General features: G+C 33.6%; 2 protein-coding genes across 6 annotated transcripts in view; one reads left to right on the forward strand and one right to left on the reverse strand.

The window, feature by feature from the left end:
* The window catches only part of RALGPS2 (Ral GEF with PH domain and SH3 binding motif 2), a 162853-nt gene that overhangs the window by 93083 nt on the left and 43191 nt on the right, over positions 1 to 26579 (forward strand). The gene's annotated exons all lie outside the window — the stretch shown is intronic.
* ANGPTL1 (angiopoietin like 1) lies at positions 1448 to 25285 on the reverse strand. The gene is made up of 5 exons (XM_041754515.1): positions 24927 to 25285; positions 18916 to 19761; positions 7380 to 7573; positions 5432 to 5702; positions 1448 to 4038 (listed from the first exon to the last, which is right to left on the reverse strand). Exons 1-5 carry the CDS (start codon positions 24934 to 24936, stop codon positions 3851 to 3853), a joined length of 1509 nt encoding a protein of 502 aa, XP_041610449.1. The 5' UTR covers positions 24937 to 25285; the 3' UTR covers positions 1448 to 3850.

The raw sequence follows: 26579 nt of genomic DNA on the forward strand, positions 1-26579 counted from the left end.
GGTCAAAAAATGTCATTGGCTTTTGATATTTTAAGACTTTTATTCCCTTTTCCTTTCTTTGGTTTGATTTGTAGATAATAGACACCATGGAGCACTTTATTTTCCTCTTCTCACTAGATTATATATTGTATTCTAAAACAGCAATAAAGCATGTTCAGTCCCTTTCTTTTGAATCCTAAGAATTAGCTCTGACCAAATGGCAGCTAGCCCTAGCTTTTTCTTTAGCCAAAATTACATCTGCATTTTCCATTACCTCACTTACATCCCTTTTGCCCTCATTCTTTTTTATATACTTAAAATTCCTGTAACATTCTTCAGTGGTAATTTTCTGAAGTTTACTTTAGATCACTTGAGGACTTGTGATATAAAAAGACTAAGGCTAGGGTTGCATTAATTTCTTTACCCTGTTCATAGTCTTTCTTTAAGAGTTTTTATCTTAAAAATAATGTGTAGCAGCTATACATATCTGCATTTTAATCATAAACAGAATTCAGATTCCCCCAGTTTCAGCAGCTTTGCCAGTGCCATTTCTGGTTATGATGTTTCGGTAATCGCAGTTAAAAAAAAAGGTAACATTTTGAGCAAACCTTATTAACAGGAAAACAATAATAAAAATCTTAATAACTGGCATTTATTCAGCAGTTAATCCTGTATGCCCGACTCTATGTGTTTTATATAAATTATCTAATTCTTAACAATTTTATAAGGTAAATGATACTATAATTCATATTTTACAAGTGAAGAAACTGAGACAAGTGAGGTTAAGCTGACTTGCCATAAAGATATGCATTATAACTTTCATTTATAGTTCAAAGAAAGCTTTAGAGAATAATATTAATACTTTGGAAATCTGTATTGAAATTAAAATTTTGAGTTCATTTGTCAGTCTTTCCTACAATTATCTGTAGAATTACAACTTAACTATTAACCCCACTGATAGAATTGAAAACTTCTTTTTAGATGGCTTTGAGGGAAGACAGGGAGGGGGGCTTGGCGTTATAAGTGGCATCATTCTTTTCTTACTTGGTTATCTTTCATAGACACTAGAAAGACTAAAAGTTTGTTAGAGTATAATCTTAAACTTACTATTAAGGTTAAGTATATAAAAATCATATCATATTAGTACACGTTCATAAGTAATTTTGAACATTTTCATGATTGCAGAAGTTTTTACGGGCTTATTATTATCAGGAGGAGCCCTAAGAAATATAACACTAGAAGAATTAGCACTCTCATATCATAAGTTATAGAGTCAAATGAGCACTAGTATGAAAATTTGCTTGGAGCCTGAGGATAAATTTATTTGTAGATACCTGCTGAATTTCAGGGCATTGTCTAATATTGACATTATTCAAAATCTCAAGTTTTTAAAGTCTCCTTCAGAGATGCCAAGTTTCCTAGACATCGATGGTCTCTCTCATTGAGTACAAAATAAGAGTCTAAGTCATTTTTAGGGTAAGCTTCATTTTATTTATTAAAAATAACTGAATCCTTCTGTAAACCAGCTCCAGGGTTACAGTTCAGTCTTATTGAAGGTACGGCAACCATGTCTTTATTCCTAGGTAACCTGCAAAGTAGCTAGCTATTAGACCACACAAGTGACCTACTTCATCTCTTAGAAGATCATCATTTGGCTGAAATTCCTACCATGACTATCCCTACCTTAATTTTTCTTTATCTTTTCTTATGATCCAGTCTCTTAACTATCCGTCCAATATAGGCAGATAGTTTGACATAGCTGTGTTAGATTTGCAAATGAAGATCATGGATCAAAGTAATTTTATGCGTGAAAACTTGGATAGTGTTTCTTTTTAACACATTTGTTGATCACCTACTCTACGCAAGGCACCATGGTAAATATGGCAGAAAGCACATAGATGAAGAGTAATAATCTGATGGCCAAAGTCTACAGGGTCCTTATGTCAGATGTTATTATTCTAAATGTTTTACCATATGCATTACCTCATATGACTTTCATAGTAAACACGTGAGCTTGGTACTGTTCATATCCTCGTTTTTTATAGGTAAGAATACAAAGTATAAAAACCACCCAAGGTAACAGCTGATAAAGTGGTGAATTGGGCCACAAATCCAAGCAGTACAGACTTTAGAACCTACACATAGCCATCATATAATTCTGCTGCTTATTCCCTGCTCTCCAAGAACTCCAGAACATAGCTATATCGTGTCTGTGAAGGAGAGCAGAGCAGGCCCAGTGGCCAAGGCAGTTTAGCATTCAGCCCAGTTTTCTGGTTTGAATGTGAACTTACTCTAGTTTTAATAACACAATATCCCTCTTCCGTGAAAATTCCATACGACTTTCCTTTGATAGGGTTTTGGATGTTTAAGTGAAATACTATAGTTCTGACAATAAATGGAATGCCCTAGTAAAATTTTATTCAATTAAGATTTGATAGAACAATTAGATGCCTGATTTATCCCAAAAATCTTACACCAGGTTTTTTGTTGTTGTTCTGGGGGTAGGAGGGACTTCAGAACTATTTTAAGATGACCATAAGTAAAATAAAGAATAATATTACTATAAGGTTTTAATGTTCTCTTACTTTCTTTCATCAGAATTTTAATTTTAACATGTGACAGGAAAACATTGGTCATGTTGGTGGGCTTGAGTTGTTCAGACATTCATCTTCAGTTCTGATTGGGTTTTCTTTTTGCTTGAGCAAAAGTTGTGAGATTTCGCTAAAATTTTAGTTCACAAATGAATTAAGGGAAGGTCAGCTGTAAGCAATGAGCATGTTTCTGGAAGGAAACTGTTCCAGAAGGTTGGTAATAAAGTTGTTAAATCCAAAGGTGAGTAAATGACACACATACATCATAAGAAGGAATTAGCAAACTGGACTAGCCAAACCCCTATGGATTCTGTTGAATCCACTGTTGAATCTCTAAATATCTAACAGTTCCTTGAAATTGTGCTAGTCCCACCCATCAGTATGCGGTAATGCTTATAAAGCTCTCCAAGCTTTCTGACTTGAATAGCAGATTTTGGGTGTATGGGGAGAGCAAGAATTAATAAATAAGCTTAGAGTTATAATTCAGATCTGAAAACCTTTACTAAATTTTTATAATAACCATTTTGGTAATACCAGTGCTGATATAACAACACATGCATTTCAGGAAATTTTAGTGTTCGACAGATCAGATGAAGATAATGTTGGAAAAAAACATTTATATATTTCTGTTTTTATAAATTGACTATTTAAATATTGCCTGCATTGTTTTTGTTTTAAAAATATGTATTTCAATACTATGGGTCACTTCTAGGAAATCAGCACAAAATATGCTAAGGATTTGGATCTAATCATTTCATGTGAGAGGCACAAATTCAATTTGAAATAACTTTCATTCTATGCAAAATGTGTTTTCTATTGGCAAAACTAGAGTTTTCTCTAATTTCCTGTCTATATTTTTATAAATAAAATGTATTACTTGGCTTGAAATCTTAAAATTATTTTTCTGTTGGAAGTTAGAGCAATCTCATAAAGTTTTAAATAAATTGTTCTTGAACATGTATTCAATTTTGATTTAAAATAAAGCTAAGATTTGTTACATATTGTGGCAAATATTTACATTTTATAAAACAAACTTTGCCCGTATTTAGTCAATATAATTTTTAAAATAGCTAAGGTTATGGGCACAAATAATCTTCTGCAGTATACTGAGGAAAGACGAAACTGCATTCATAAATCTCCTTGTACAGTTATGGTAAAATTACCTTAAAAACTGTATCTGTAGAAATGAGTTGTGCAAAACAATATACATGTAACATTTACATTTTTAGGAACTGAAAAATACGGAGTTCTATGTCATTTGAGTTGCAGACTGTCTCTCTTCAGTCAATAGGCTTGATCATCATCTGAACTGCTCTCAAGGAGTACGACCCGCCTCGATATTCAGCCCAAAAAATTCCATCTTGGTACTTGCTTCTGTAATGGCCTCCTCTGTACCATACTCCATTTAGGTTACTATGTGCACAGGCATTGTACCACCATCCTCCTTTATGAAAGTGAGCACAGTTTCCTTTGAGGAAAAAAAATAGAGATATCAAAGTAAAGGTTTCTTCTAAGTGTGGGACTCTGCAAACTATCTAAAACTACTCCACCTTTGGAATGATTTAATTTGGGTTTCTCTTACTGATTTCAGTTACCTTTATCTTTATTTTTGTTTCTTCATTCATTTTGTTACTGTTCCTGAAGTATCAGCTACTTGAAAGATCACTCGAATTGCCTTTATCTTGCCCTTTGCGTGCTTACCACATGCTTTTTTTAGTTAAGTGATTTAACTTTTTGGGTAACAGTGTAAATAAGACATAAATTGCATTTGTGAAAGAGAAAGAGGGAGGTAGGGATTGGAGAGATTGGGAAAGATACGGAGTTGCTAAAAGAGTAAATTTCGGAAAATTCAATTCTTCAAATAGCACAGAATCATATGCAATAGAATGGCACTACCAGTAGTCAAATGTGTTTCTGTAAATATGGTATACTTTGGTTATATCTTTCTTCCTTTTTTTTTTCTTTTGCTTTCATAAAATAGGTTATTGTGGAGACCTGTGTGCTCCTGGCCAAGATACAGCTGAACAGAAAAACAGATCAGTTTTCAGGGGAGATATCTCTTTATTGGGGCCACAGACCTGTGTTAAAAAGGCAAAAGTATATGAAAATTAATGTTAAGAGTTATATCTGGATGGCCTAATTAATTCTTTCTAAAGAGAACATTAATTTCCCCTCTGAGTCAAGCTTTTTTTGCTGTTCCTATTATGAGTTGCAGTCTTACTGTTCTCCTTCATGTGGGTACTAAAAAATGTCTTTATCAAAGCCATGTACCCAGATGGCTGGCTTCCTTCACTCTCTTCAGGCATTCAAACGTTAGCTTCTCAGAGTAACCTTTCACAGCCATGCTGTGGAAAATAGCACCCATCTCATCCCCTGCTACTCATCACTCACTGTTCCCTCACTGGTCTTATTTTTATTAGAGTATTATCCCACCTGATAAATCATCTTATCTCCTAGAGAGTAAGCTCTAGAAGGGCAGGAACTTAGTTCACTGCTATATCCGTAGCACATATAGCAGTGCCTGGCATGTGGTAGTTTGTCACGAATTTTAGGCATTAGAGTGTTTTATTTCCAGATGAATGAGTTTTTGCTTTGTTCCCCACCCCACCCCCAAATTAGAATAGTAGAACTTTGTTTTTCACAGAATTCATTCACACTTTGGGATTGCCTTATAAAAGAGATTCTAAACTTTCAGCAGCTTATGTAACCTATGACTGAGTCCAAAATTACCTTTCTGGAAAGCTTTTTAGTAACATATACTTTAATAGCAGGGTTCTGTGTAATGCATATGATTATGCAGTTAGTGATTATATCAGTTAGTGATTCTGCAAAGAATACACATCAGTTTTTTTCTTACTCACCTGCATACATATCTTTATCTCTGTCCAGTGTGGTGAACTGTTTACCATTATGCCACATCATGGAGTCCCCTGCATTTCCCTGGTAAGTTCCTAGACGCAGTCTAAAGAATTCACTTTCAGGTTCAAGGCGAAAGCTGCTATATTCTGCATAGACTTTTTTGTCACTCCAGTCTTCTAATTCAATCAACAACTTATAATTATCTTGATTGCTAAGCATATAGATATTTTCCAGTCCAAGCCAATATTCTCCATCAATGTTTCCAAATCCTTTCTGTTAACAAATAGACAGCATGAGTGCGTAAATAAGTGTAGAGATAGTAAACTTTTTTACAGATAAATTTTAAACCTTTGATAACATAAAAAATATTCACCATTTAAGTGGTAATGTGAACTTCCCTCTTAATGGATCACCTGATCTTTATAAGCCCCACTTAGTCACCTTGTTTGTTTGGCTTTCTCATAGTTTGTATTTATTTGTACAGCTAGCTTCAAATGTTATGGATAAGAAAAAGGCAAAAGAGAATGAAAATTATTCTTAGGGAATGAAAACATTAACCTAGTGAACTACCAAATCCCTTAAAAGGATTTCTGATCTCTCATACACAAAGAACCCAATTTTTTTTTTCTGAAAGTCTGCCAACCCTACCAGTCAAAAAGGCTATCTAACATTATTATCACTCATTAAAAATAAACATATTATCTGTTGTAAAGCAAATTGTCGTCTGTATAATTAAATATCAGAAGATGTAACAGTAATCTTTGGAGTTCCACCTTGGAAAAAATGTAGACTGTCTTTAAAAAATTAAATACATGAACTCTCCTCTTTCAGTAAGCATTTATCATCGCAAGTATGCAGCACAGTGTAGGGTTTGGTAAACCTCATCTTAACATTGTGTTGCAGGACTTTTTTTTCCCCTAATTATTTGTTTAGAAATTTATATAACTTTTGACATGGATGTATTAATGTCTTATTTTTAACTGCCATTAAAATGTCACCTAAAAGTGAGTGATCCTGTTACTTCAAAATTTTGAATGAAGAATTGACCATCTAGACAATATTAATTTCACCCATCTGCTGTCCTTAAACTGGACAGTGTATACAACTCATAAAATTAACATATAAATATAAAAATTATTAACAAAGACTAGTTGCTTATTTTTCCAAACTTATGATTGCATGGATCTGGTATGTTACTTCCTCGCAGCACCGGTGTCTGATGTTACCAGTTTAAAACATGAGGGGATGATTATCAGAGGTAATTTGTTCTAAAGAAAGGGGTCATTTTTTTTTGAAGTTCTATACTTCATAATATTGCTTAACTGCAGTTGCTGATGCATACAAATGTCATAAAAGCAGTTGTCTTTTTAGAAAATGGAATCAGTAATAGTCTTTGCTAAGAATTAAATACATTTATATTTTATATATTTGTTTTTATACATATTATATATATATAATTAAATATATTAAATATATTTATAAATCATCCAGACTAAAAAGGGGCAGCTTAAAGGATATCTTCTTTTTTTAATAAATTTATTTTTTATTGGTGTTCAATTTACCAACATACAGAATAACACCCAGTGTTCATCCTATCAAGTGCCCCCCTCAGTGCCCGTCACCCATTCACCCCCACCCCCCGCCCTCCTCCCCTTCCACCACCCCTAGTTCGTTTCCCAGAGTTAGGAGTCTTTATGTTCTGTCTCCCTTTCTGATATTTCCCCACACATTTCTTCTCCCTTCCCTTATATTCTAAAGGATATCTTCAGTTTCCCTTTTACTTTAGACTTTAAAGCTGGAGATGAGAATTATCTTTTTGACAAAGGTAGATAATGAAGAATATATGGATAGTTATTTTTAAACTGTTTATCTTCTTTATTGCATGGAATGGCTGCTATTGCAAGAGCTGCTTTGTTCCACCTGTTTCCCAGGTCTGGATCACTGATTTACCTTATAATTTTCCCAATTTCTGAAGAAGTTGACAGAGCCATCTGTTCTTTTCTGAATAACAGTCCAACCTCCAGGATCCAAACTGTTCTCACACCATAACTGTATTGGTCCATTGCTGTTTTCAGGTTTAATCATATAAATCCCACTGACTGAATGTCCAGCTTCTTTTGCATGCTGACAGTCTTTGAATGGTCCTATAATTAAAATATCATTGAATTACCAGAAAACTTAATAGGAACAGGGCCATATTAAAGTAGTTTTTAGTAAAAGTCTTACCTTTGTATCTTTCTTTACAGATACCACTTTTTGATACCACTTTTTATCTATTGTATACACAACACCATAAAAGTTAAAGTAACTAAATAAAAGGATTACCCCAGTCCCACTATCTGGAACATTAGCTTGTTTCATTTTCCACTGTTCTTGTGAGTTTTTGTCCATATACATACATTGTTCTATTGTCATAATTCTGACACACATAGAAGATTGGATTCTTTCTTTTAACAGAAATTTCCTTGGGACTACAGTCTTCATTCTGGCACTTGTAGTAACTGTAATAAAAATTTTAACATTGATATATCATTGTTTATTCCTTAGTCATTAGATATTGAGGTTTCATCTAATTTTTGCTATTATAAAAGTGCAAAAAATATCTTCTTATGGCTTCATTTTTTCAAATATTTACTTACAGTAATGCTATGGGATCTATGGAACAAGAGGGCGTGAGCACTTTTATAGCTTTTCATAGGGCCTGGTATACAGTTTCCAAAATTTTCTTTCAGTGGGACACATTAGTCCCTTAAGGTACTTAATGAAAACAGCCTAGCATGGTCAAATAAGTTTCATTATTGCTAAGTATTCTGTTACCTTTTTGGAAACCCACAGTGTACATGCACATACTAAAGATTAAGAAGCCCTGAAATAAATCAGAGTTTCCCAACCTTCTAGAATCCGTTAACTTTTTCCCCCATTCAAAAGCCCATAAGAATACATTTCAGGAATGTTGGCAAAATGCCTTTCTAAAGAATTGTATCAATTTATATGACTAACAGTAATTTTCTTATTTAGTCTACACAATGACCTTGTGATAGTTTACAGATGTTCTATAGATGAAACAGTTAACTCGTCTAACGTCCTGTATCTTAGAAGGTAATAAGCCCTAGGTTTAAACCCATTTCTTTCTAATCCCATGCTCTGAACTGCTGGCTACATTTGCTCCCATGTTATTTCATAGTTTTATGGATTCCCTCCCTATTTTTAAATATACTAGTAAGTTCTTCATATCTTTTAAATGACAAAACTTTTTGTGAAATCCTTTGTAGAGGATCTGACTCTTGAAATTGTGATTTCCACATTTTTTAGATCTAAAGAAAGATCTCTTCTGAGTTTTACTGAACATTCTTTAGTTGCACCATTCTTCAGTGTTTTGATCCTTTGGTTTTTTTATAAGCATGTAATAATATTAAGTGATTCAGAAATAAGAATTACCCCACAGATCTTTTAGAACCACAACCAAAAAAAGATGTAGAAATTCCAATTGTCAAATTTTATACTTTACAAGAAATATTTAAATTTTAACATATGCAATTTTTAGAAATTATGTGAAAATATTTAGTCAAGTAAAATTCATATAAGAAAATCTGCACTATAATGATAATAGGAATAGGATTATTGAAATTTTGAGAAATGTATATATAACACGTCTATACTGTGCCAATATACACAGGGTCCCCTTTGCACTAGTTGGAGAAGGATTTATCTCATTGAATAAATAGTTACACAGTTGCATCATTAGAAGGGGTTCTAGAGACTGAACTCTTCCCTCTAGATTGCTCCTTGAGGATGGAGACTATGTTTTAACTGTTAGCAGGCTATCAGTCAGTAAATAAATCAACTTTCCTTCACATTTTAAATACAAGGAAATCGAAAACCACACATAAAATCTCTAGCCTACAGTTTTGTTTTCTTGATATTTCTCTTTCAGACTTTTAAAAATTATGATACAATGACTAAACAGTACAAATACTAGTAAAAAGGATTTGAGAAACTGGAAGGTCTTTCTTGGGTTACATTTTAAGTATTGAAATTTTTTTTTCATTTCAAATTGATTCTTCTTTTTTTAATTTTTTTTTTTTTTTTTTTTTGTGTAAGCTCCATGCCCAGCGTGGAACCCAATGCAGGGCTTGAACTCACAATGCTGAGATCAAGACCTGAGCTTAGATCAAGTTGGGCACTTAACCAACTGAGCCATCCAGGCGCCCTCAATTTGATTCCCTTTTTATAGTTTTATATCTCTTCTGTAATTTCCAATCTTGCATTCATTATGAATATCCTTTAAGCTATAGTAACTACTTTAAAAATTCTTGTCCGTTCTATTCCTAGTTTTCTAAGTTTTTATCATGATGGGCTTTGGATTTTGTCAAAAGCTTTTATTTGCTGAGATAATAAGTTTGTTGTTGTTGTTGTTGTTAATAGGTAAATTCTGTTAATTGTTTTTTGATGTTAAACCAACCTTGTATTCCTGGGATAACCTTGACTTGGTCATGGTCATGACCATGGTTATGGTGTATTATTGTTTTTAAATATTGCTAGATTTGCTAAAATTCTGTTAACAATTTATGCTTCTGTATTTATGAGGATATTGGTTAGTCTATGAAAGCTTATAGATAGGTTCTTAATGTAGTGAGGACTATGATAAAAATAATATTCTGAGATATTCAGACTGGATATAAATTAGATTACATTCTATTAAAATTCAGTGTGAATTATTTTTATATTTCCTACTTTATCAATTACTGAATCTAAATTACAAAGTATTCAGAATCTTTAACACAATGTTTCGCAGAGTAGTCGTCATCAGTAACTATTAGTTGCCTTTTTTTCCTCTCTTGTTGCTGTCCCTGACACACAGTTGTAGCTCAATAAATATGTGCATATTTAAGGAATACATTTAATATGGTTAATCAGAGTTGAATGCACAGTCATTTCTATTGTAGAAAACAGCATATTCCTGAAAACCCTCATGTTCTATAAAATCTTGCACGAAAAATAACAGCTGATGTTAGCTGTTAAGATACTTCATATTTGGCTGTTGACACTTGTGGCAAAACATGAGTATAGCTTGGAAATACTCCCAATGAACCAGTATGACTTCTTTGTTTTATTGATATTCATCTTCTGTTCCAATCACATATGAGCTACTAAACATTACAGAAATATGCATTATAATCAAGTCAGAGACAAATAGACGTAGTTCAGATCGAATGAAATCTATAGAACTTTAATTTTATACATGGGAGTGAAAAGAAGGAAAAGTGAAGTCTAATTTTCAGATCCATTCTTAGATTATTTTGTGTAATGCATGGTAATATATTAATTTGTTTATTCCTACAATTTCCCATATGCAAAGACACTGTCTTTTGGTTGTGTATCCACAGGTGAAGCCCACTTAGGCACTCAAATATTTGGTGAACTAAATGATTCCTGGTAGCCACTGTGGTTTCCAGAATTTCCTCAGTTCTACATTATTTTTTTTAGATGTGTCTTTTCTGCATCTGTTACAGGTTAGAAAATTTTAGGCTCAAGGGGTAAAGAAACAACCATAGAGTCAAGTGGCAAGTAAAGAGAGAATTCCACAACAGTATGACAAGTGCTTCTGATGGAGTTATGCAGGCACATGGGAACACTGGTCAGAAATAGTTAACCTAGATTTGCAGAAAAGAGATCAAAATCTACCTATATGTGGGCTGAATCTTGAAGATTGAAGAGGAATTAGGCAAGTGGAGGTGTGGAGTCTGATTACAGCCACACATGGGTCACCTGAGCTGAGGGATGGAATCAGAAGAGAGCATCATGTTACAAAGGAGTTCCACGTATGGTACCTCTGAAATATAAATGGCTAAGGGTGGTACTTGGAGCTCTTGAGGTAGGCTGTAAGGTTGAAACTGATTTCTTCAGTGTAGCCAAACTTGGTCTAAGTTGTCACTTGCACAATAGTCAAGGATAGCTGAGGAACATTGCTCTCATTTTAAACAGTTGTTGTGGTTAATGCACACATTGAAGTGGTCTTGTTGCAGTCCACATAAATATTTCTCATTTCAGAAATTTGCTTATTCTGCAAATGTCACCTTTATATTGTTTATGAATGTCACCCTTGTAAATGTTTGCTCTGCACTCATTTGACTATAGTTTTGGCAATTTACATTCTATATTTAAGTATATATTCAGCATTGGACTTTCATTAGGTTATTTAAATGGCTGTAAAATACTGAGAAACATCAAGGTTTTGAATGTTGACAAAATATCTGTAAAATAGCATTTGTTTCTTCTTCTCTGCTATTTAAAAGGCCCTTGGATATTTAAGCAAATTGGAGAGTCCTGGGTTTTCTAAAGCTTACTTTAGTTTGATAAGACTTCATTTTATGCAAATTTAAAATGATCTTTAACTTTAGTTTTCAACCCACTTGTTAGTGGTAGGCTTCACATTTGCATTTTGGATGCCTGTTAGACTTATTTGATCAAAAGGTTTAGGAAAATTTAGCTGAAATCCTTTTCCAGAACATGTGTATAAAATTAGTAGTGCTTTTAGCTGCTTTTTTCTAAGAAAATATAGTAAATATCAGAATATAGTATTTGTTTGTATTTATTTTTATAAATAAGCCATTAACCTGTCTTAGCCCCATATGTATTGTTGATCTTGGCAGAAATATTTTTTAATTATTATTTGCACATGTTGTTTACTTTCTGCTCTAGAGTTAGATTATAAGACATTCTTATATTAAATGTTTTACCACTTTCTCTACCATAAATATCATTGCCTAATAGGAATTCTTAAATGACTAGTAGAAAAGTAGCACCTTTGTTTTTGAGAGGTCAGATTTAACTTTCAGATATGCATATTATTGGGAGTAAATTAATTGACGGGTTTTAGGAATTTATTCATAATGGTGCACATAGGGTATAGACTAGAAGTACTGTTCTTTAAAAATAGAAATTTTATTAGCCTTTTTTCTTGCATTGAATAATCTTGAAATAGTCTTCATTTTTGTTGACATACAATTGGAGTCTTCTCAAGGCAAGAAACTGAAATTCTGTACATTGAAATTGAAGGACCAGTGTCTCTCTTCCTTAGTTTATTTGATGATTAAAGTTTGTATAGGACTAACCAATTCCAGTTAATAGATCTGATTCATAGAAAGAAAAATATTGACCAGTCATGCCACATTATTTCCCAAAAGGTATTTTCCATTAAGAACCCATATTTTGAACAGAACAGTGGGTTGACAAAATTCTTTTTCATACTTTGAGTATGGGAACCATCTTTAACATACCTGTCTTTCTTCTGTAAAGAAACTGTTTAATTAAGTTAAAAGGAAAAACCTCCCCATTTTCAAGTTGTTGAATTTCTCATTTATTTTCTTACTTTGTCCCAATCCTTTGCTCTTTGTGATAGGAGACAGGACAAGAAAGATAATCAGTTTAGAGTATTCAGATAATTGGTCAGCAAGTAAAATCTTTCAAGAGGTGAACTTTTTAATTGGGTTGCAAGCTAAGAATAAGATAAATATGTTGGACAGCGTTTCTGAATGGGAAGTCTGAGGCGAATACTTTTTGAAGCAATAATAGATTCTTTTAATAATATAGGTTACTATGTTTATTAACCTGTAAGTTTTGAATGCAGCTTGCAACCCAAGCTTTTAGCTTTTAATTACTAAAGAGTTTATCAGTTGTTTCCCGTAACTGGTTAAAAGTCATAATCCAACAGCCCTTCTTTTGTACCCTTCTTTTTTTTTTAAGTGTTAATATAGCTATTCCACTATTCCGGTTAACCAGTTGCATCTTTAAAATATACTAATAAGCATTACGAATATTTGAAAATTCCACTGAAACCGGTTGCATCTTTAAAATATACTAATAAGAAGCATTACAAATATTTAAAAATTAGCTTATCCACTAAAAAGCATATTAAGTTTCTAATGACTGCTTTTCAAGTATAACTTTATATGCTTACCTTTTATGTCCCCATACATGGCCAAGCAAGGCACATATAGGGAAGGGTACAGAGAAATGGAATAATTAATGATGGTCAGACCATACACAAAGCATGTTTATATGTGTCACCTCTTTAATCACCATAACAATCTTTCGTATAAAAGAGGCAACAAAAAAAGTCTTGCCCAAGTTTCCTGATACTCAGATTTATGCTCTAACATACTGTGAAGGAACTTTCTCCAGTCCATCTGCCTACAAGAAATAAACATTTTTATAAATATACCATTTGTAAAAGAATAATGTTTTCTTCTGTAAAAGACTAACCCAAAATACAGCCACTGAGGAACATGAACAGTTAAGAATTTTATTGGTGGCAATTTGCCAGGTATTGTAGTTATATTCCTAACATTTTGTTTTTAAGCGAGAGGGAGGGTAACATTTCTGGAGATAATTGTTTTTAATCTAACAAAAGTATTGCATTATTTGCTTTCAGTTCATGGTAAGTTCTTTTGAGATGCATTTTTCTTATAACCATTTTCACTCACACACATATATACACTCATGCACATATATACACATTTTTGTTTATTAATTTAATGGCTAGAACCCCTAGATCCACATTAATTAATAGTTGTGTATTCTCATTTCAAATTTTTTTTGATATAGATGCTTTTAGTTTTTTACCATTAAGAATACTACTGATATTTGTTTTGAAATACATGTATTTTTTAATCACATTAAGGGACTTTCTTTTTTATCTTGATTTACTATGGGATTTTTTTGTTCTGAAAAATTTGAAAAATACTCCAAAGTAAAATGAATAATGACAATATTAATTTACTTCCCAATGAGATTTGAGGATTGGAAATGTTTTGTTCCATTTGCTTTGTCCTAATCTAAATGAAAGAAATAAACCATTATGGAGAGAGGGAAAAAAAGAAAATATAAACTTGTCATTAAAACACTTTTTTAAGGAAAATGATGGTAAGATATATGTAACAGTTTACCAGCCTCATCATTTTTAAATGTACAGTGGCATTAGTACCTTCTCTTTATTGTACTGTGTCCAGAGTTCTTTTCATCTTGTGGAACTGAAACCTTGTGCCCATTGAGCAACTTTTGATTCTACCAGAAACCATTCTGCTTTCTGTGTTATGAGTTTTACTTCTTTAGGTACCTCATATTAGTGGAATCATACAGTATTTGGCTTTTTTTTTGTGACTGGCTAAAACACTTTTAAAATAATACATACACATTATACATTTAGAGACTTCAGAATTCTAGACCATGTTCCTACATGTAGAGTACAGTAATATGAACTTTTTGGTGCCAGAGCATGTGTAAGTACAGCAGGAGGACCATCCATCTTTGCCCCTTTTGTGCAAGTATCCAAACAGCTCAGACATATTTTCCAGTATGATAAGAATAATATGAACAAAGATTTTAGCACATTATATAAAAAGAAAAGAAAATAGCAAGTCTGTTTATTGTTGCTTATAGTAATTTATATTTGATAGGAGTCATTTTTTTTTTTTTTGGAATATTGGAACTAGAAGGGGATGTTAGAATTGTCCAGTCCAACCAGCACTCTCACCATACAAATGAGAGAACAGAGACACTTACCCAAGTCATTTACCCAAGGTTAATAACAAAGGAAACAGGTTTTCTTTATTCTATGCACTTTCCCTTATATGTTTATTAGTGTTCTAATGAACATTCTTATGGTGTAGCTAATTATGTCATTTAATATCAAAGGACCAATATTTATAGAAATAAAAAGTTAATATTTACTTGTAGCAACAAATAAATAGTGAATGACAGAAGTTATGTCTGCCCTTAATTTTGACATTAAGGATTGGTTAATAGGAATATAAACACCATTGTTTTATTAAAACAAAAGTCTGTTTAATGGAACTTTTTATATGCTGTATCTCTAGCATGAGATTTAATTCTGAAATACAAGATTAGTCCTGCACTATAGCTCAATGTAGAGTAACATCTAGAACTGATCTAGCTCATTTTACATAAACATTTTTAATGTGTCAGTGTATGAATATGTGAGTAATAATTTCTTCTAGAACTGATACCATCCACTTAAGATTCATCACCCACAGAAAATACTTCAGGGTGGTCATCTCCATACCTACATAATTGTACATTCCATCAGTTAAATAAATTCCACACACTTCAATTATGTTTATCTATGTTATATGAAAAACTATGCTGTTAAGTTATATACATTAAAAGTTTACACAAAACATATACTTTTTAAAAAGATAATAAAAATAAATATGTATTTTTTTTTTATGTACTCAGTGGATCATTTTGTACATGTCTTTCGTTTGAAAATTAAAGGGTATGGGGATGTCCGTAATGATTATTTACCTAAGATAATGGTATTCTAGCCTGTTGTTATTGAGAGTTAGAACAGTATAAATTGAATGAATCCAGTGTAGTAAAATGTATTAAAGTACTTTCATAAAGGTTTGTAGAATGTGACAGCTTTACGAAGCTGTATAAAAATAACAAGTTAACCAACATTTATTTATCTGCAGATGAGCTATAATATCCATCTGTCAGGAAGGAGCTTACATTATAATTGGAAGGCATTTTATTTAGATATGTATATGAGTACTTTATGTATATATAAAGATAACTGATAATTCAAGAGGGAATATAAGGAATGTATATACTTTATGTCCCACCGAAAAGCAACATACATGTAGAGGAGCAGTCACTTTAAGGAAGTCAACAAGGGCTTCAAGGAGGAATTGCTATTTTATTTTATTTTATTTTATTTTATTTATTTTTGGTCTGAACCTTATAATTTGATAGGCAGAGAACGTGGAAAATATTTCAGAGACAGTGAATTGACTCATTTTATGAAGGAAATTAATTGAAAGAAAGCTAAAGAAGTAAGTTTGAGGAGGATATTGTTCTTACCCAGGCTAAGCAAAATGCACCTTTTCTGTGTATAATGGGGAACTGCTGAGCAGAAGTGTGATGTGATCAAAGCAGTAGCTTAAGAAGATAGATCTGTTGACAATATAGGATATATTTTGATGGAAAGAGAAAATGGAGTTAGATTAGTCAACAAGCTATTATAGCATTCCTAAATAAAAGTTAACATTTTGAGTGCCAGGCATTGTTCTAAGCACCCCTCAAGTGTTAAATTCTATGAAGTAAGTACAATTATTATCCTCCATTTTACAGATCAGGAAACTGTAAAAAGCAGTTCCCTGCCCACTGCCCCAAAGTTACATAGCTAATAATCCAGAAGTCTCAATCCTCCAGCTGCTGCCATAGATAACTTGGATCTAAATTAGAATTCTGGCTCTGAATAGAAATCAGGGACAAAGTCCATGAAAGATGGAAAAGCAACATGAATAGAACTCAGCAGAGGGGAAGTAACAGAGATGAGCCATGCAAATTCAGAAATAGGGAGTAACATAAATCAAAATAGAGAAATCAAAATCAAATAACCCATCAGTCTTACTAAAGGAGATTTATTTAAAAAAAAAAAAAAGAGAGAGAGAGAGAGAGATTTATCCTAAGGATATAATCACAGAGAAAGTACAAGAGCAAAATAGTTTTTTTAAATAGCAAGAATATTGATTACCATGTTAACAAGAAGGGAAAAAAAGAAAGACTTGAAGGTTGTTACCAAAGTGTTAACTTTTGTTTATTTTTATTTGGATATTCAGTGAAGCTTTTAACAAAGCTTATTAGTATTTTCTAGATTTTCTTCAATAAATATGTATTACTTCTATAATATTTCTAAAAGTAAAATGCTAGGTTGGGGAAAAGATTATTTTAAGCTTTAGTTATTCATCCATTCCTCAAATATCTATTATAATGCTTAGCTTAAAATATGCTGAGCACAATGTGCCAAAATTTGATCCTGGCTAGATGTTTGAAATAGAAAAATGGAAAGACAGTTCATTTTTCCAGAAGCATTCAGTCTAGCAGGAGACAGACATACAAACAACCTAGTGTAATGTGATGTAGAAAACGTGTTCAAGGCATAGTTAGCAATTTGGGTAAAGAGCCATCAAGATACGTTTGTTTGAATCTGGGAATGCATAACACTTAAGATATTATTTTACTTAAGCCTTGAAATCTGCCAGGTTGACAGATAAGCTAGAAGAAGGCATTTCAGGAGAGGAAGCAGCACTGTGTGAGGTGATGGTAGATCATCCAGATGCAAACATTCAGCACTCGTTAGAATCAGGAGGGAGAGCTCCAGGCAGGAGTCATTGGAGCAGTGGTGATACTTGTAGCCTTGAAGGTGTGAGAAACCTGTAACATAGAGGATCTTGAGGAAAACTTTTCAAGCTGTAGTAGAAGGAAGAAGATACAAATAAGGACCTAGAGAAGTAGGAAGAGTCAGAATATCACAATGTGGAAGCCCAAGAAAGCAGAGATGTGATGTCTACTGCTGCAGAGAGATACTTTATGATATATGTACTTCCAATCTTTGTTCTGTTTTTGTTTAAAATTATTCCATAGTCTATGTGCAGTTTTATGTGCTGCCCTTTCCATAGGTGAATGAAGTATGATTTATTTACTTTTCACTTTTGGGTATTTGGGCTTTTCTTTCCACTCTAAGGAAACAAATCAACTTGTAAAGATTTCAGGAGAATGCCTTATGAGAAAATGGATACGGAGGTAAAAATAAAAGCAAAATATTCAGAAAGTTAACATCTTACTAAACTGAAACAAAGGTGAATTATTCATCTTTGTATTCTGGGCTCGGAGATCAGTAACCAATAAGAAAGGAAGGAAGGAGTGAGGGAGGGAGGAAATTAAGAAATAGAGGTACAGGTATTAGGATCAATTCTAGGGTGTTATTTTTTTTTATCACAGTGAAAACTTATACATATGTGGCTATAAGATACAAATCGTAGCTTGTTTAGCCTTGGAAAATAGAAGGGATACCTTAGCCTTGGAAAATAGAAGGGATACCTTTTCCTCTTAAGACTGAGGATAAGAAGGCAGGGGTGTTGTCCACATGTTTTCAGGATAGGAAAGAACAAAGAAGGAACGAACCTAGGACCTGAGTAGACTTCATCTCAGTACAGTAGTAGGTGATGAGTGTCTGAGAGTGGCGGTGAGGAGGAGATATAATTGTAGGCTTAAGGAGAGTGGAAGCAAATTTTTAAATGTTCCTTTTGGAGAAGAAAATGAGAAGAGCAGCAAGAGGTAAACAAAAGGATTGTTTTACAGCAAGAAGACCTGGCTGGAGGCTGATAAGATGGTTGTAGAGATTACAAGTGGATGGTGGACTCATTCCTCTCTTTATGCTAGTAACAGATTGTAAGAACTTGGTCAGAAGGCAATACTTTTCTTACAGAATATGCTATTTTTTAGGAACTCTTAGCTGAGAGATGTATTTAAATCAATTCTTGATTAATAGAAAACAAAAATGTTCATGTATAATTACATGACCAAAATGAAGAATAAGGATTTATCATGTGCATTGTTTCATAAACCATAAAATATATTAACCTCATATTTCCATTTTTAACAGTAAGAAGCAACTTACCTTCATTGATGAAAGTTACTGGTGGTATTTTGAAGGGACTTTTAGTGGGTGAGGTTCCCAGATCAGGTGGTGGCATTAAATCTCTGGGATAACCTGGATCCCTCTGTATCTCGTTACCTCCCAGCAGTCCAGGAGTATACTGATGACTGTTAGGAATATGCTGTGGCACTACCTGGACAAGAGGAGGAGACACATGGGGGTCTTGTCGGGAAAATATCTTCAAGCACTGCTCTTCCAACAGAGTGATCATCACAGACTGGTTATTGACGAGATCAGTCAGGGAAGCGTATTTTACCTCTAGTTCCTTGTATCTTGTTGCCATCTTCAACATTTCTGTAGTGATATTGAGGATTTTATTTTCCAACTGGGAAAGTTCAAGTGAATTATCCCTCTTACGGATAATCTCATGTAATAGTTGCATATAGAGTTGAGTAACTCGTGAGTTCATGTTACGGCTTTCTTTCCTCAGCAGCTTTACCTCATTTACAATGTTTCCATCTACATCCACCACCAACTGCAGGACATCTATCTCCCGCTTCTGCCTGGAGAGCACGTCCTTCAGGTTTTCAAGGTCCATCCTGGTAATCATGTCTTTAATCATACTTGCATCTTGCCCTTTGGTATTAACACAAATGGGCCCTGTAATTTTTTGTTCAGGTACCAGGAATGTGTATGCACATTTCTTTGCTTCCTCTTTAGCATCCGTGGCACGAGGGTATCTCCTTTGGGTTATTTTTTTCATTTTGAACTGTCCTCCTCTGCAATGTCCAATGCCCATTAGTAGAAAGAATAGTGCACTTAGGGTCCAGATAAAAGCCTTCATTTTGAAATGAGGTTGTATGAAGTCTTTTAAAAATCAAACCAATGAAGGGAAAAAGTAAAAAGAATTAATATTAATCTACTTTTAAAGTCAGTAATATAAAAAAATAAGGGAAAAACTGGGTATCGATCTTACTAAATTGGGCCAGAATTAATATTAACTTGTTAAATTTAACATCATGATGCCTGTGCATTTGTTTAAAATTTAGGTTTCAAGGAATAGCTCTCCAACTACCACTTCATTATGATACTTTTCAGCTCAGTGAGCAGATTTTGGTGATGCCCACTGTGTCCAAAGGCATAGGGTTAGTGTTCTTGGGTGCTTGGAGACCCTAATAAGACACTTTTCTTACACTTAAAAAGCTTACTTACTGCCTTAAGATTCTGAAAATGGTATATAATGTGTTTCTAAGGCATGGATTAAAACAGTCTTCCCTAACTAGTATTAAAGCTAATGGAAGGTGACTTTAATTTATATTTATATTACATGCTTTTAATTAGGTTGGCCCTCTTATAGTAATTATGTTTTTTATCTATCAAATTACAGAAACATTTTTAGACAAATCTCAGACCAGAAAGTTTTGGCATCATATTTTTTGTTTTTGTAGTGTGTCATTTTGGGATTAGTAACAAGTTTAAGAATGAGAGAACTTTTACAGTCATTTATTGTAGGTCATTGTGGGTTTTTTTTTAAGATTTTATTTATTTATTCATGAGAGACACAGGGAGAGAGAGAGGCAGAGACACAGGCAGAGGGAGAAGCAGGCTCCGTGCAGGGAGCCTGATGTGGGACTCGATCCCAGGTCTCCAGGAGCCCTGGGCTGAAGACGGCGCTACACCGCTGAGACACCCAGGCTGCCCGGTCATTGTGTTTTCTAAACCATAGTCATATATATACTCTAAGCTTACGGGTGAGTTAGCAGTGTTTTTGTTTTGTTTTGTTTTTTAAGCAGGTCCATTTTTCTAAGATTCTCCTGAACTGTATCTTAGTAAAATTTCAATAGTTTTCTGTAACTATTGCCAAGGAAAGAAACTCTCTGTAATTGAATACGATTATTAGAGTTGGAAAATGCCTTAAAGACCATCTCTTTCAAGAACCTCTTTGTGCACATGTGCATGTTGAAAACCAGTGCCGCACAAATAGGTAGCATTAGAACCAGGTCAAGAATTCGGGTTCCCTGGCTCTTCAGTCAGTGTTGATAGCAGTGGCACATATTGCTGACACATGTGCTTGAAATGTTTCATTTTTGCTGTGACAGAGAAACACTTGTCCCTTCTAGTACAATTTCTGTAGAAACACTAGAGGAAACGTTAGCACTAGCTCTAAGAACCACATCTTCTTCCTTTCCCATGAGTTCCCTCCCTCAGCAGTAGGAGCAGTAGAAGGGGTAAGATGTGCCACTCCATCGGGTGCACAAGCAGGCTGCTGTAGCACAGGGCCCACCTTCCCACTCTCATAAACTTAACCCCTGTCTGCTGTTTTTGAAGGACAGCAGTGGATACACTAAGAGCTCTTCTGTCCCACTTTCCATCCAAGTTCTTGTTTTTTGATTTGAGAAGTCAGGTCCCAAGTTGTTTCTCCCTCCAATCAATAGTAGCAGTGCAGCAATAACAGTAGTTCTTACTTACTGGGTACTTGGCCTTGTTTTAAGTTCCTTTGCATGTATTAAGTCAACTACTTGTAACTACAACCCTCTGAGGTAGATTATTACAGTCCTTATTTTCAGGACTGGCATCCAGAAACCAAGTACCTTACCCAGAGTCACGCAGCTTCTAAGAGAGGGAGGCAGAACTTGAACCTAGGCAAAAGACTCCAGAGTTCATGTTTTCTTTTTCATTAACCACTACAGCATATGGCAATATATTCTGTCCTATTTTCTATCACCAATAGCATAGTAATCCCTTACATTTCTATAGTATTTAATACACAGTAACTATTTGCATTCACAAGACTATGAATGTATACCCTTTTACAAAGAAAGTACCAGAGAAGCCAGAATTAGCACTCAGGTTGGATTCACATCTTCTCGTTACTTTTCTAGATCTGTGATTTTTATCCTAGTCATGCTTATAACTATGGAGGAACCTTAACTTTGTACATCTTGTTTTTCCATCTTTTCCTGGTCTGTGTGTCTTTACATGGACCCATTACTTATTTATGGAAAGGTATTTGTGGATCATTTTTGATCGGCTCTCTTTCCATCATTTTTCAATTCTGTATTTTCTGCTGTCATTCCTTTCCTTCTGTATGTATTATACCCATTGACAGTTACATATCTAACTCGTGATTATGAACACTCCTCCCCAAAAAAGGTTATTAACAATCAAGGAAATAGGGACTCTTTTAAAACTGCAGTCCTAAAGATGACTGCTACTTTCTAAAACCATGTCCCCTGGTGTTTTCAAATAAATGGTGCTTTCAAAGTGGAGTGATAATGAACATAAAGCAAGAAGTGGATGGAGTGTGGAAAAGTATTTTTCTCTTACTAATATAATCAAAATTGGAGGAATGAGCACAAGAGTATTCCATATTTATATCAGGGGGCTTCTCTTGCTGATAATCAAAAGCACACTTATCTGAGTACTTTTAGGTTTTTTTATATTTTGCCTCTGATGTCAGTAGAAAATTTAGACCTTAAAAGTCATCTATCTATTTTATAACAAAAGGGCTTTTATTGTACTAGAGTTACTGATACAAGATTTCTTGTTATATTTGCAGAGTCATGGAATTTAGATATGGTTTATTTTTAAAACTGAGACAGTAAAATACACAGTATTTCTCTTACATAAACTTACTAGTCCTCAGGTTCCCTCATTTCATTTTAATAATAGAATAGAAACTCTTAGATCATAAAACTATTTTACTTAAATAATCTATGAAATAAGCTACAAAAACAAGAGAAATTCAGAAGCTATCATTGCAAGGACAGTAGAATTTCATGAACAGTGTTCTGATTTGAACAGCTTGTATTCCTACTAGACACAGCTTTCTATGGAACAGCTAAGACCATAGAACCTAAGACTGTTATCATAACTTTACGTCAGTATTGTCATGAAGGAACAAAGATGTGAAATTAAAAAAGCAATAGCTTCACTTTGGTGTGTTCTGCTTTGTCTCTTTGTGGGCTCCTATACATGATCAAATCATAAGATAAACCACTGTGTGCATAAGAGAATCTGATCTAAGTTTTAATTTAAAGGAGGCAACTAAAAGGGTTTTTTTAAATAAATATAATTCTTTGACCTTAATAAAAGTAATGACTTCGTTGTCACCGAAAGAAGAATAAGGAGCCACATTTCTTAAGTAGTAGACGAGCTACGTCATGAGTAAGGAACTGGCTTTAAAAATACACTTACTGTTACATTTCTGAAAACATTCTCTTTTTTAATATTTTCCCACCACGTTCAGTTTTAAAAGTGTAAGATCTATAAATCTGCATTACCTCATAAAACCTTTCTGTATATGTTAGAACTTTCCTAGGTCCCAAGAGAATGTTATAAATTAGTTACAGTATACTTAAGTTTAAATCTATGCCTTTACTTGGCTGTTTTTGGAGAAAAAAAAAGAAAAAGTCGTCCATGCTTTAGGTTAATTTTATTAATACTATTTCTCTTCATAGTTGCTACATTGCCAGCTACTAAAGAGAAGAAATAAAAATCAGATTTTACTTCCTTTCAGATGGTAAACGTGTAGAGGCATTTAACTGGCTATGTCACGCACTGAAAACAGCATGAGGCAATGAGCCTAAATTTATGAAGCATCGAAGATGCTGTAGATACTTCTAGATTGTGAGTTATGTTCTGGGGAGAGACTTGAGAACAGTCTCGTCCCCTGGAGATATTAAAGAAAGGGATAGTAGTTATCTGTGTGTTTGGGGTTTCAGAGTCAGTGCTTGCCTCGGCTTCAGTAAGAACTGAGATTTAACGAGGTCTTGCACTTTTCATAGCAAACAACAACAGAAAAGAGAGAGGTGGCAGTATTTCAGATCCAGTATTCCTTGGACATTTTATCAGTTTCTTGTAAAATATGTTTAACAGAGATCCTCCCAGGATTTAGAGTTTGAATCTTTAAGAAAAAAACATGAAAGTAAATTTGAAAAAATCTGAGCTTTATAACTATTTGCTTATTGAAGATTCTTGCCATTTAATGTCTTTAGCATTTAAAAGAACAGAGGATCCCCAAATGATAAAAAATTTAAGTGTCTGGTGTGAAAGCTTACTCATGGTAACTAGTAATTTTATTTTTAATTGTTTTCATGATACAATTAAACAAAGTAGAATACTGAAAGAAACCTCATGTGTATGGTTACCAGAATTATGTCTGTCTAAAAATATTACATATTTTTGGTCTTTCAGTCATGTATTTAAGTAACTGTTATCTTCTGGGTTCTTTATTTTCTGCTTACTGCTGACTACTTACATAATATTTCTATCACATTTTATTTTTTTTTCCTTAATCCTAGTCTATAAAGTTTTAGGTTTTTTTTTTTAATATATATATTCATAACTTTGCTTTTTTAAGTAATTCTACGTATAGCAGTTTTAATTTCTATTACCCAGGTTCAATTACTGTTACATGTAAGCCTGGAAAGTTATTTAAAAATTTGCATTTTCCCAGGAAATGTCATAGGCTTATCTTAAACCTTTATAAAAATTTCTGCTTGATATTTGGTTATAGTATAACTGAGGGATTGTTGCAAAGCCTTTCAGTTAATTTTGTATCTTTTTAGCTGTGTTTTGTAGCTATACTTTAAGATCTCTAACAGTATACATGAACTTACACACACATAGACATACACACACTGTAATTGCATGGAGAAAGACTGTTTACAGCTCTTTTGTTTGTATCCCTTTGTTTTTAATCACTGTGTTATAAACCTTATACATGAATCTTATTTATTAAAATTTCTTTCTAGTGTCACTAAAGCACTTGTCTGAAACCTAGCATGTATGTACCAATTTATAAGCACATATACTAAATATTATTAAATTGAACCTCAAATCCTGCCTTAATCATCACAAAGTACATAATGATCAGTTTTACATAAAGGTGCAAAAGAAAACCTTTTTCAACTAAAATAAATTATAGTAGATTTTTAAATTATTTGTTTAATAAAAGATTTTGAAACTTCTACAAATGTAAAATTTTGATATACACAGAATTTTAAATAAAAATAAAAAAAATAAAATACCTTTATGCATCTGTTGATAAAGCAGACCCAGAAACTTGCTGCTCTTATTCTTGCCTTTAAAAATCAGTGTAGCAGTTTGTTCATCTGTGACTTTAATGGCAATTGCATTTTTGTTTTGGACCGTCGAATCCAAGCTGTAATAAGGAACTTCTTTTTCTTCTTACAACACCAATCGATTGAACTTGACAAGCCACCTATGTAATTTTAAGTAGTATAGTGGAAGTTCTGGTCTGTGGGCTGTCTTTAATCCGGCAGAGAAAGCATTGTGGCTTTGCTCTGTCTGCCACATGGAGAAGTGCAGTAACCAGCTGCAGCTGACCCAGATTGTATATACAGTACCCTTGAATAGTGATTCCCTCTCTTTCTCAGTAAACTCAAGTTCAGCCCACATATTACGTCACCAAAAAATTGCTGGAGACTAGGGGGGGAAATCTCCTCCTTAGGATTTCCTCTCTGTAGCCTTAAATAGGGGTGGGGGTGGTGGGATCAGCGGGAGGTTGAATAGCTCCGAACAAGGAGAGACTGTGTGCAGGTTGAAGGAAGGGCACCATCTGGAAACAAACTATCATAGTTTAGCGGGCAATTATAAAACAAACATTTTAGTCTGCTGGCCAGAGATCTTTTAACTTGAATACTGAAAAAATAGTACTCAACTTCTCAGAAATAGTAGCAGGCTGATAAATTTGGTTTTTGTTACAAAGAACAAGAATTAGACTTTGTCAGGAGGCAGCCACCTAAATAATGTAATACTCTTTATAGCCCAGAATTTTTAAACATTTTACTAAGTTGCCATTTCAGAAGGTTTTAAACATAGACAAAACCTGATGTTGTGATATATCTTACTGTGTATGTGTCTTAAGATAAAACTGCTCATATATATAATTACTACAAATAAGTGGAAATCTGTATATAAAATTCAGAAATTTAGTTCTTTTAGAAATTCTGATGTTATATAATGTCACTTCCTCCTATTCTAAAAACATGACCCCTCTTGTCTGAATAAGGTTATTCTTAGTAGTTGATGTTTTGAAATTTAAAAGCAAACATAACCCTGGCCTGAAAAAAGAGAGTTCTGACTCCTCGCTGGCTATGTGAACTTAGACAAATCTAGAGAAAGAATTAGTAACTGTTCTGTATTTACTGTGTTATTACATTTCATTAAACCCAGAAATGTAAGTAAGTAACTTAATAGCTAATGAAACAAAAATTTAGGCATCCTATTTGATTTGGCTTAGTATTTTGCTTCTACCACCATCTCTTTATCGATCCACATTCTTTATTAAGTCATCCCAGTTTCTACCTCTTTATTGGAATTATTTCTTTAAGTTCTGTGATATACATAGGTATACCAGGGGTTGCAAACTCAAGGATCTGCAAAGACAAATGCTACATGCTCACAAGAACAGAGCAGGTAATGTAAGTAAGTGCAATAAACCAAAAGTAAGATAACAAAGGAAAAAGAGGACAAACTGGCATCCTTAAGGTTGATACAGTGGGATCTACACCCTTCTCAACTGTACCTCATTGTTGCCAGATCTCCCCATTTCTTAGGAAGAGAGAGTTACTTAGATATTTCCTATGATATTTCCTGATTTTAAAAACACTGGGACAGATGGTATGCCAGCTTTTAGCCTCTGTATTCACTATTTAGTG

The sequence above is a fragment of the Vulpes lagopus genome, chromosome 1 (genome assembly GCF_018345385.1).
Source record: "Vulpes lagopus strain Blue_001 chromosome 1, ASM1834538v1, whole genome shotgun sequence".
Taxonomy (NCBI): domain Eukaryota; kingdom Metazoa; phylum Chordata; class Mammalia; order Carnivora; family Canidae; genus Vulpes; species Vulpes lagopus.